A 12622-nucleotide genomic window follows, 5' to 3' on the forward strand; every position below is an offset into this window, starting at 1 on the left:
AAATCTCGCATGTCTCTCAGCTCAGTCTCACCGGCCGAGAGCTGCAGTTGCCTTCACCCCTTCGTTTCTGAAGAAGAAAAAAAAACAGAAAAGCTGAGCGTTTGTTTTCATGTACATGAAAAATCAGTACCCAAATCAACACAGTCGACGCTTAAAGTGCCATCAAGTGTTGTGTTTTTTACTGTCAGACGTGCGTTTGGCACACAAACACACACACACTTACACTCTCTCTCACACACACACACACACACACACAACAGAGGATGATTGTGCCTCAGTCCCCCTGTCGTGGCAGAAACGCTCATAGACAGTGACTTTGGGAGGCATTACATGTAAAGGAAATGTTCCTCTCGTGGCATGGGTGATTGAAGACTCTACCAGCCTCCAGAAACACCTCCACAGCACAGGAGAGGTGCGCTTTCTACCCCAGTTTCTCCGTGGCTGGGTGAACTTTATATCGAGCATATATTAACACTTTGTGGCCTGTTTTTTTTTTTTTCCTCCTCTAAGGCTGGAGGACTCCATTTTGAAGGGACCGGGTGTGCAAGCCAGAGACTACACAGCAACTCGTCTCAGGAAAGGAAACTCATCTGATTTTCCGGGTAGCCTGCAGCACCATTTCACTGCTTCTTAGACGTGGTGGTGGACATTTTTCTATCACTTCATTTATTTATTTTTTCGTCTCATCTCCAGGCGCATGTGTGCTGCCCAAGTGCGTGTCGGGGTGATGGTGGTGGTGGTGGTGAGGAGGAGGAGGAGGAGTGAGGAGGAGGATGCCAGTTGTTGCCACAAGTTTGGCATGTGACATGTCATTGGTGATGGCAGCCTGGTTTAGGTTAATAATTGATGCTTGTAATTAAGGGGAGGGGCGGGGCGATTTTTGGAGGTGTCGTGTGGTGGTCCCGTGCGTTTTTTTTTTTGGGAGGGGGGGGCTGTCAGCTCAGATTAATATATTTTTTTTTACCCTTGAAGAGAGATTTACGGCCCCCTCTGTACTCCATGCTGTGGACCGGCTGGGGAGGGAGGCAGTGGTGACGACTGGCAGTGCGCACAGCAGAGAGAGACTGATTTTCAAGGGGCAGGCAGAGTGTGCAGGCAGGAAACAGCCAGTCAACAGAGCAGAGATCCACAGACGGGGAATTATAAAGTTGTAGTTTATCACAAAGTAAAAGTGGGAGTGTCGCTGGAGGAGCACAACACGCCTGAATTTCTATTCCAGGGGCCGCTGGACCAGGCTTTAGCGCATGTAGAGAGGAGGAGGAGGGGGGAGGGAGGAGGAGGAGGAGGAGGAGGGAGGTGAGGGGGGGTGAGTGAGTGAGTACGTTTCACAGGATCCAGGCCTAGTAGTATTGCCGCTGGGACTCTCCTCATCCGCTTTCAAAAAATTGGAAATTGGCACATTTAAACGCCAAAATGAGCGGGTTGAGGGTCAGTTTCGCGGTGGGCGACACCGGAATGGTAAGATTCTCGCGACAGATCCCGTGTCATTTGGCGTTTTCTGCGTGATTTTGTTGTTTGATGCACATAGCCTGCATCTGTCGAAAGGGAAGCCTTGTAGAAGTACGCGTGTGCGTCCGTGAGTGTCAAGCCAGTGTGTGTGCGTGAACGCGTTGTGTGTCGTCGTCGTTGCATGTTTTGTGGCGTTTGTGTTTCTGTCTCGTGCAATCATAGAGCCACTGCAAGCCACGAGCGACACACAGCTGCACACACCTACACACACACTCGCACACACACGCAAGCACAAATACACACACCTACGCACACGCGCGGCAGGCACGCGCACGCGCACGAACGGGTCCATTTTAATTCCAGGTCGTGGATTCAGCGCCGGCGTTTTTAACGTCGGGTTGATTTTTCACATGACGCGCTATAATAATGTCACAGGGTTTATTGTGTGTGAGTTTACAAGCTGCTGACCTTATCTGGCTTGATGTCATTTTCATCATATCGCGATAATTTTTTTTTTCCTAAAAGGCTTTTCAGTGGGGCTGCGGTGCTGGCGCAGAATCTCTGCTAAAATGTCACATTAGGTCGATCCGCTCGTCGCCAGTGAGTGTGTTTACGCTTTTATTTTGACATCATATGACGGCAGATTGTGTTGTGTTTACGGATCTGATGTGGGAGCTGTGCCTTTCTTCTGTTACTTTTAAAAATATCTCATTACCAGCTGCCTGGGTTAACTTTAGATAAGCTGCATCAACGCTATGACATAGTACTGAATGAAAGACAGATTGTAGAAACATGCTAAACCAAAATCATGGATGTGTGGAATTTCTTAAAGGAATATTATTGGAGGGTCATAGAAAATAACCTTAAATCACAATTGAGTGCCTCAGGCAGTTGGTGGAGGAATTATTCCAAGCAAATTATAATGAGGTTTGGTTTAAGACAAACAGTGAAGTTTATGTTTTAAAGTCATCCAAACTGACGTCTCTTTGTCCAAGAATGCAGGGTCCACACTGATGATTTCATTTCTGTTTCAGGGAGGAACCATGCCAGCATGAGTGGGCCTTATGCAGGCCCTGGCAGGGAGACTCATCAGTCCAACTGCCCTTTGACCCCTGGCCGTGACCTCTCCACCCACTCTTGCTCCACCAGACACCATGACCACAGGATTGGCCTAACCATGTCTGCTGCCACCTCCTCTCTCAAGCATGCATCCGTCTATGGGTTCACACAAAGGGACCACTCCTCCTCCTCCTCTTCCTCCTCCTCCTCCTACAGTCCTCTTAGGAGGCTACAACATCTCACCACCATGGTGAGCCAGCCTGACCTGGTCCTGCCGGTGAGGGAACCAGACAGGAGCTGGGAGTGGGGGGTGCATAAGAAGAAGGAGAGGGGGAAGGAGATGGAGAGAGACTCCTGGGCTGATTGCACTAGCAGGGATTATTCTGGCACCCAAAATACAAGCAGGGAGAAAAGCTTTGGTAATTCTTCTGCTAGACAAAAACAACCCGAGGTCCAAACTGGAAGTAGAGATGCGCCACCAGCCAATCGGAGCGATCCTGTCACCTCAGAGAAAAAGACAGAAGGTTGTTTCTCAGGCCCGCCTAGCCCGGCCTTCTCCCTTGATAGCAACAGCCCCTTCGCTAATGGCCTCCTCCATTTTGAGTCCTCTTTATTTGAGGATGACGACAATGATCAAGTGCGAGAGGCGGTGTCGCCCATGGGAGGCTTGCAGGACAAACATGAGAGGGCGGGGAATGTTCTTCACTCCACTCCTGGAGACTTAAATTCGGACTCTAAGGATGCTACCCTGTCGTCAGCCAAGGTCGTCACCCGGTCCCAGTCCTCGGGTCAACGCAGGAGATACTGGGATGGCTCAGAGGATGAGTGGGAGAGCGACACCGATCTGTTCCTGTTTGTGGATAGTCCCTCAAGGCATTCAATGGCAAGTTTTACCCCTTATTACCCTGCGTCAACTTGGCACACATTACCTGGTTGTCAGGTTTTCTTTAGCAATAGCAACAGCACTATCAGACAGGCATACAACCATTTTTTTCTGGTGTACTGAGACAACATTGTAACATTTCAAAAATGGCCCTCCGTCAAAGGACGACTGACATTCACCTGACCAGAGAATATCTATTGTGGTGCTGGATCACAACTATTTAGAACACAAAATCCTGAACATGGCAAGGAACACCTCACTGCTGTTGACTGGTCGTAACAGAATATTGGTCATTGTAAATATAGACAGGTTATGGTTCCACAACTGTAGCTCTGTCGTTGATAAACACAGGAAAAAAACAGGAAAACATTCAGCTACTCCAGATGTTTGTGAGGTGAAGGGGTCCGATACAGATCTACAATAAGTAACAGCAGAAGTTAGTTATTGTACCGTGGTCGCTGACTTGGCCGGCTCACCTACACGGTCAGCAGCTGCTGCAGTGGCTTAGACACACAGCTCATGGAGGCAAATACGGTACTTAAAAACTCTTAGTGCCCAACTGCAGCAATTTGGATCAAAAAGGCACTAAGTCAAACATGACCACACAGACATGATATACATATTTTTAGAATCAGTGTGTCTTGAACTCTATTGAACTATATTATCTCAAATCATAGAAAAAAAGACTCCTGAACTTGCCTGAGAATTATCACGTTTTTTTTTGTTTGTTTGTTTGTTTTTTGTCTTTTAGTATTGAGGTAATCCAGCAATAGAAACTGCTAATAGCTAATTCGACATACTTTTGATGGTGTCAGTTTGCCAAAAAGTACATAAATATAGGCTGAAAAACAAGGGCTTCAGTTGTGGCCCACAGCATAACTCACTGAGTCCATGGCAACATTTTTACATTTACATACATATAGGACAACTTAAAGCATGATTAGTCCCCAAGTAGAAATAAGACAAACAATAATGAGAGTGACAAAATGCATTCATTTGACAGTTGCTGTGTTGCACTATCAATTTCTTTTTAACATTGCCAAGGCTCAGATTGTCCCATCAGCATGGTTGTTATATTTCTGTACACTGGCACTTTCATATACAGGTATTTATTGTGTTGAAAACATGTGGGCATCAAAACAAAAAAACACATACAAATTTTAATCAAAATCAAGCAATTAAGTGGTCCAAGCTGTCAGACTTACTTCTGACCTATTCTAATAAGGGGCTGACTCACAAGTAAAGAAAACATTTTTGCAGGCTCTGCTTCTGTTTCTGCATTTTTATTCTTTCTATTTTTTATTAGTGATAGTAATTCTAAAGAAAGAGGAAAGAGCAGCATTCATTACTCTGATGGAGTCATTTCAATGTTACTGATGCGAATCAGTGTTTCAGCATGTGTTGCCTCCTCCAAGAAAACAACCACTAATGACAGTAAAGCACAGACCATTCAAATGAGCTCATAGGGCAACCAATGTGAACGAAGCGAGCACAGCAGATATTCTGACTTGTCACAGCAGGAAAGGTAAAGGTGTTACTGATAACATCAACAGTGGCTTTGTTTTATTCAAGTTTCAATGTAATATGATAGTTTTCAGTTCCAGTAAACCATGACACTGTGACAGTGAGCCATCGTGCACAATACCAGAGCCCTGAAACTGAAGCAGCTAAATGAAATTAATCATCGCTGATTTTATTATTTACACGTGTGCTTCTCTTACTGTCATTCACAGCCACTCAAACCCTCCAGTGTTCAAATGTGGATGTAGAACAACAAGGAAACAATGAGCAGTTTTTGATTGAAATTATGGGCTCTGATAACAAGGTCACAAGAAACGTATACGTTTTAACTTCCTATATCTGAAAGAGTCTTACACCCATTCCTGACTAAAGCAACTACCTGTTTAAAACCTGTGTTAAGAGTCCGGTTGGATGCTATCCTGTCGTCAGTCAGACGTTTTTTTTTTTTTTTAAACTCCCTGTAAAACCATGACTTCTCGTTTTCAACTGTATGTCTGCAGATTTAACAGAGATATAATGTGTTAATTACTGAGCTATAGAGGTGCTGGTATACAACTGTTTTTCACACGTGCGGTCATACTCACCAAGACGTGTAAGCAGACTCTGATGTGTAAAACTGGCACTCTTCTCCTTTTAAGAGACAGAAACAAGAGTGGTATCGATTAATTTATTTTTTTTAATGTAACTCTATACAATAAAGTGAATTTCCCAAAATGTTGAACAATTCCTTTAAAATGCCCCAGCCAGGGTTACATCGTAGCAACAGCCAAAATTGGCCCTCTGTCCAATTCTGCTACATACCAGTCATAGCTCCTGCTCGTGTACCCCACCAGTCCACACGACCTGCTGCTGTGAGCAGTTACTCCTGTTTACACTGAGGGGGAAATAGAAGCCACAAGTGCTACCAGTTTGTGATATTTTCATACTGTGGTTTGAAACCTGTAAGAGGTGATGAGCTGGATTTAGATCACAGAAAAAAAAGTCTGTAGAGAGCACTGGTCAGAAAAATGAAACCGTCGACTCACAATCAACAAGAACATTAAAGGTAGTGAACAGTATAGCAGATGATTTTAAACAAACTACAGTTCACATTTTGTCTTTGCCTGACAAATGTGAATGTCATCTACCTCTATGTTTTCTTTACTCTATAGTCAGGTGAAAATTATTGATGAAAAGCAAACCAATACCAAGACATGGATGCTCATTCCCGGCTGTTGAGAAGCTCACAGTATGTGGTGAAGAGAATCTAAACAGAGCCTGTAGCTAAATATCTTTGAACTGCATGTCACGACCTACATTCAGCACTGAATGGAGAGAGCTATTAAGTGGACCTTTTGTGCTCATTTTCTCCTCACCATATAAATCAGCATTGCTGCCTCAAGCATCTTTGATGTCTCTAGGCATACACCTCACAGTGGGTTCACATTTCCTGCCACAACAGTTTACACAGAGACTCATAGAGGCCTAGACAGGTCAAACAAGGCCAAACATATGATTATGAAATACAATTTTCTATAACAGTTTTATTAAACAGGCGGACATCACCATTACTTTGCATTTTGGATTATGCAACATTTCTACGTTGATGTCTTTGACAATGGAGTAATTGCACATTGAAGTGCAGTGGATCACGATGGACATAAATTATGTTGAGATGAGCTCTGATGCAGCACAGTTGGTCCTGTCGGACCTGTCTAGTTTTCAGACATCTCATTGCACTTGTGTTCTTCATTGTCATTTTGTCATCAGCAGAACAGCCTGAAGAAAAAGCCTTTGCCGCCTGTGAAGTTTTTAGAGGGTGAGATTATTTGGGCAAAGTTCAGCCGAAGACCCTGGTGGCCCTGTGAGGTGATCATTGACCCCATACAGGGAATCTATCACAGAGTGAAAGGTGGGCCTGAAACATTGTTGGCTTATTGTTTTTACCTTGACTAATGCATTGTGTATGGGTATCTTTCATCAGTGTGATGTGCTCTGTGGATTATTTTGGTCAGCAGTTAATTGACATGGTCTCAGATGGTAATAGCAGGGCTCTTTTGTATCAGTGAATGAAAATGACCACTGCATAAAAAAGCTTAATAAGATTGCTTGAGATAATGATTTAGACACATTCAGAAATTAAATATAATTATTATGTTGCAAACTGTTCCATTTTCTTGAATATGCCATTTTTGGGTCAAGCCTCCCAGCGGAGAGAAGCATTGTGCTAGAAATGTTTTCAAAACATAATCAAATGATAGTCTAAAAGTGCACATCTCACAAAAACATCATACTTTCAACCAATGAATCTCCTTCGTCACTATCCAACCATATTGAGATTGGTTCTGTTAAGCACCTGCATCCACTGACATATATAGACTGTATTATGCTTTCATAATATAAAAGTGTTTGTTTTGGTGGATTGCTACAGTTAAAGTCTGTCCAAATACTAATGTCTTTTGCTGGATTGTTTTAATGTCTCAGTAGGTTCAGGGGAATGTAGAAATTTAAGAGCAAATGCATATTACATACATTTTTTTCCCTAATGATTAATATTTTGGTCATGTAATATTTAATATTCTCTAATTTTATAGAGTTCAGTGTTCTTGCAAACTTTCCTAAAGCTTTGTTGATGTTCTTGTGTTAACTTCCTGTGCAGGCTAATGTGATTTTAATTTGCATCTCATGAGACTGAGGCTGATGTTTTGTTGTTGTCTTAGAGCCCAGTGACCGGCCCTGTCGGCTCTACCACGTCAGGACCTTTGGTGAGCCTGTGGAGCTTGTCTGGGTGGAGGAAAAATCAACTCACACTTTCCATGGAGGCTTTGAATTTGAACAGCTCCCCCTACTGCGTCGGAGGGGGAAGCAAAGGGAGCAGAACTACAAATACACTGTAATTGCTGTTTTATCAATGCCTTGACAAAATGTTAGTCTAAATCATCATCATTGCTGGGTGATCATAGTGTTAGACAGCAGTACAAAAGCAAAAACAAAATAGTTTTTCCCTTTGAAACAGAATTGTTCGAAAATAACTTCAGTTACAACAGTGATCATGAACAGATTCTTGTGACATTTACAAAGACTGGTCATTGTTTTTCTTTACCTTCCTGTAGATTGCAAAGCGTTATCAGGACTCCTGGAAATCCAGTGTGGCAGAAGCTGAATCTATTCTCCCGGAGAGACCCAAAATGGCTTCCTCTGTTTCTTCGTCCATAGATGAGGCCTTCCACGACAGCTCCACACCGGAGAGAGAGAGCAAGACCCATCCGACCTTTCCTCCCTCCACTTCGCCTGTCTCCACCCTGCCTGAGACATCACACGTGACCAATGGATCCATTTCATCCCCAGTTATTTCATCCCCAATAACAACTCCAGCAAAGCCAAGCACTTTAAGGAAATCTTCTGGCAAGAAGAAACCAAGCAAATCATCAAAAGACATGAATAGTAAACACTCTAAAAAGACACTGCGCAATAGTCCTGACCAATCAGATAGAGAGAATGGAGAGTGCCCATATTCAGACCTCGATTCAGTCCCTAAGATTTTGTGTCCTAAAGCACTTGAACGTCAACCTAAGCTAGTTCCTACTCAGCTGTCTGTTACGGTTGTCAAAGAGGTGAAGAAGCAGCCAGAAATTCAAAGCGGTCTTTGGTTCAGTAAATCAGGCAAAGACAGACGACCTAAAACATCCAGTCCGATGCCAGACCGCACTCTCTTTAGCAAGGCGTCGTGTAAGAAAAAGAACCAGTCAGTTGTCAGTAAAAAGATGCTGGTTACAAGTGTCTCCTCTAGTGGAGGGACCAGTGACCACTCAGGGTCGTCAGACAAGCATAAGATTCTGGTACCTGCTGAAGCAAATCTGCCTCCTGAACAGTCAGGAAATATGAAGTGTAAAAACACCCCGGTCGCCAGTAAGTGTTCTGATACAACTGGCAGTCTTGCTGACCAGTCAGGACTGTCAGACAAGCAGAAGTCCCCGGTGTCTGTTGAGACCGGTGTGCCCTCTGACAAGTGTGGATACTCAAAGAGTAGTCAGACACCCACTAATACAGCAGACACTGTTATTGGCCCGACGTCTGATCAGTTTGGTAGCTCAGATGTTAAAAAGGCCTTAGATCCCAGCATGAAAGTTAGTCTCAGTGACCAATCCAGGTTGTCAGAAAGTGTAAAGAGTGTCAGTCGAACTGAACATCCTGACATGATGGCTAATAAAAAGGTCCCTGTAATCGACAGGATTTCCAATCAAGCAGAGGAAAAAGAAAGTAACAAAAGTCCAGTGTCCAGTTTAAATGCTGACACTACTGACTCATTAGCAATTCTAGGAAAGCAGACAAGTCTGGTCTCTAAGTGTAGGCTCCCCTTTGTCAAATTAATACGCAAGGACATGAAAGGTAAGAAGTTCCTGAAGTCCAGTGTAACCATTAGTCCCACTGACCAAACTGGATGCACAAAGAAAGAAAAGACACCAGATAATAATGTGACTAAAATTTCCTCAAAACAATCAGACTGGGTGGATGGCAAGGCAAGTGTCTCCTTAGATCAGGCATTCAATTCAGAATCTATAAAGGTTTCAGTTGTGAAGTTAAAAGCAAGTGGTGGGAATGGTGTGATTCATCTCTCATCAGAATTATCACAAGGGAAAACTGATGTGGCCTCCAGTGTGGCAGGTGACTCTGCTGATGGGTCAGGTAGCCCAGAGGCGGAGAGAATGCCAGTTTTAAATGTTAGCCCCAGCAATGTGACGTCCACGTCCTCTAATCAGTCAGACCGGTCAGAAAGTAAGAAGACTCCTGCCGCCGATGTAACAAACACGTCTGCTGAGCAGTTGGCCAGCTCAGCGCAAAGAAAAACTTCTGTCACTAGTACATCATATAACTCAATTCGGCCTTCTCACCAGCAAGGGAATTCAGTAACTAGGAAGGCTCCTGTTTCCAAAGGCCTGTCTTCTGAGAAATCCAAGAAGGCTGTCCACAAATCAAAGCAGGTTCCAGATGAAGTGAATAAAGTCATACTTGAGCAGCCTGCACACCTTCCAGCCAGCAGTCGGCTGATGACCAGAGCCCTGAAAGCCATGCAGGAGGCAGAGCAGAAGAAGAAGGAAAAAGCCCAAAAGGAGGCTGAGCAGAAAGAAACCTTAAAACCGTTCAAAAAAGCTGAGGACCTCGTGCGCCACTCTGCACGTAACTCCACTTGGAATCCAGGGACCAAACTAGACTCTTGCACTAAAAGGAAATCTCGTAAATCTCATTACAATGACAACGGTGAGTGTGATCAGGACACACTGTCTAGCTGTAGCAGCACTCCTTTGATGCTTTCTGATTCAACTGACTTTGAAGCTGATGTCAAGAGCGAAGATGAAGACCTCTCAATATCCTCAACTCCACCGATGGACTTCATACCCCTTACTTCTAAGGTAAAAGCAAAGAGGGAAGATCAGTCCTCCGACATATGCTCCTCATCCTCACCTTCCTCACCTTTTTCTTTTATGAATGCCTTTAAAAACGTGAAGCAGGTATCCTTCCAGTCTCTGACAAATGAGGGTGATGGTAAACCCATCTCTTTCAAAGCAAACACAAACTACAAGTTCAGCACTTTTCTCATGATGTTGAAGGACTTGCATGACACTAGAGAGCGAGAAGGGGCCCCCTTAGAACTGGAGATCGGGCCACCAAGTGCACATGTTAAGGAGGAGCCGTTAGTGATGCCTGGGGAGGCTAAACCCACAGGCCCAGATCAACCAATTGGACATGTCAATAACAATTCAAATTCAAGTCCAGACAAAATCAAACTCACACAAGACAGCACAAGTCAGATTTTGAAGAGGCCCTATAACAGAAGGGGCAGCTGCACAGGAGGGAAAAAGAAAGCCAACCGCAAAGTGCCTTGTCGTCCTGCCAGGTCTGGACCTGGTTTCCCAGGACTGGAGTCCTCACCAGGAATTGCATCCTTACCAACAGTGGACTCGTCATCAGGAGTGGATAGCTCATCAAGAGTCCAGTCCTTGTTGGGCATGCAGACCAGCAGCTGGGAGAGGCAGGCTAGAGGTGGTGAAGCAGTGGTTCGGGAGGAGGAGGGGAAAGAGAGCTGGACCAGAGTAAATGAGAATCTACAGAACATGGTGCCTTTGGAGCAGCGGGGGTCCGACACTACACTGTGTCTGGGACAGCCGAATGGCCTTGTTGCAGACTGCACTGAGACTAACACAAGCTTGATGAACAATGCTGGAGGACGCGACAAGGCTCCAACAGGTAAGGACAGAGTCTGCCCAAAACAGTGAAGCACAATCTGACCCGTAGTTCTACACAAATGTGCACTAAGACCAGCCTCAAATGCCAAACTTTTCAAGCTGATCACATTGCAGTAAATGTCCAGCATACTGCCCAGTGGGATAACATGAATGAGGAGGGTTCATTTAACAATTGGACTGTTAGGTCACATACATAGAGACTGATATAAGGGGTGTAATGTATAAATGAGCAACAGCTGGGCTTCATTTAAACAATATAGTTCCTGTTTACATGGAGTTAGATGGAGGTGGAGTTTGTGTGATAGTTGTCTCGATATTGTCTCCTTGGGGCCCACAGTGTCATTGTCTTTGAGAATGACTGTGGACTGTGCTGTTGACAGATCAAAGTCGGCCACAGCATCAGTAACGGCAGAAGCAGCAGGCTTGAACAGCAGGCTTGATGCTCATCTTGGTAACGGGTTTTGTATGCCGTAGAGAAATGGTAAACGTTGCTTCCATCTGCCGTGTAACAGTGTTTACTAGTTAGTGATTTCCATACCAGAAATGTTTGCAGACAGTGCGCTGTGCAACCTAATACCTCATTCTTACTAGATTAAATATTAGGCAAATGTCACTTTGCTAGACTTAGATTAGACCAAGGGGCTAATAACCATTTGTGAGTTTAACTTGACTTTAAGGATGTATTCACACTGAGCAAGTGTTTTTTCCACAGTGGCGATCTTACATTCTGGTGGGCCCCAGGCAAAGTAGCCCATTGAAGCCCCCACCCCCACCCCCACTCACACTCACACACACATACAGATGCTACAATTTACACATGTTCCCTGAATCGCTACAGCACACGTCATCGGGGGCTCCACTTAGGGAGGGGATTTGGGGGGCAGCAGCAGTGCACTGTCGTGTCTTTATGGGAGGTTTAAGGGGGTTTATATTTGTCATTGCAAAATGTGCTAATATGAGGGGCCATTGGGGGGGCCCTGTCTGGTTTGCCTCTACTGACAATGCTCCTCTGTTTCTCTAGTTTGTACAGTCAGCACAAAGGACAAATCTGTGGTTATACACATATAACCAGCAGACTGTCAAGTTTAAAGGTGTCTTGATATAGAAATGATAGGACTCCTGGTGTATTATCAACAATCAGTTGAATTAAATCGAGGCCTGTGTTTTTCAGAATAAACAAGAAGGAATTCTTATGTTTTGCAGACTATAAACAATGGGAATAAGACAAAAAGCTAGTGTCTTTCCTTGTAAATCTTTTTCAGCACATAAGCGAATAAGAAAACCAAGCAAGAGGCTGATTGAATGGACTGAAGAGTACGACCAGATTTTCTCCACAAGGAAGAAAACCAAAAAGCCTCTCCAGTCGATTGGAAAGGTAAAAATCATACAAAGTAAGATCTGTTGTAACTTACATGTTGTTATATGAGCATAATACTGGCATTGGCATTAAGCATCCAATATCACCACATGTGAAACTTGTATCACT

At 44.2% G+C, this 12622-nt stretch overlaps 1 protein-coding gene across 1 annotated transcript in view; it reads left to right on the plus strand.

Moving 5' to 3' along the window:
• Positions 1-2501: 2501 nt before the first annotated feature.
• The window catches only part of LOC111234523 (histone-lysine N-methyltransferase, H3 lysine-36 and H4 lysine-20 specific-like), a 31912-nt gene continuing 21791 nt past the window's right edge, over positions 2502-12622 (plus strand). Inside the window, exons 1-6 of the mRNA XM_022762669.1 lie at positions 2502-3484; positions 6662-6803; positions 7612-7784; positions 8005-9018; positions 9787-11137; positions 12399-12511. Coding sequence (XP_022618390.1) covers positions 2627-3484; positions 6662-6803; positions 7612-7784; positions 8005-9018; positions 9787-11137; positions 12399-12511 — 3651 coding nt within the window. The 5' untranslated portion in view covers positions 2502-2626. The remainder of the gene's footprint in view (positions 3485-6661; positions 6804-7611; positions 7785-8004; positions 9019-9786; positions 11138-12398; positions 12512-12622) is intronic.

The sequence above is a fragment of the Seriola dumerili genome, unplaced genomic scaffold (genome assembly GCF_002260705.1).
Source record: "Seriola dumerili isolate Sdu_G_001 unplaced genomic scaffold, Sdu_1.0 BDQW01000449.1, whole genome shotgun sequence".
NCBI lineage: Eukaryota > Metazoa > Chordata > Actinopteri > Carangiformes > Carangidae > Seriola > Seriola dumerili.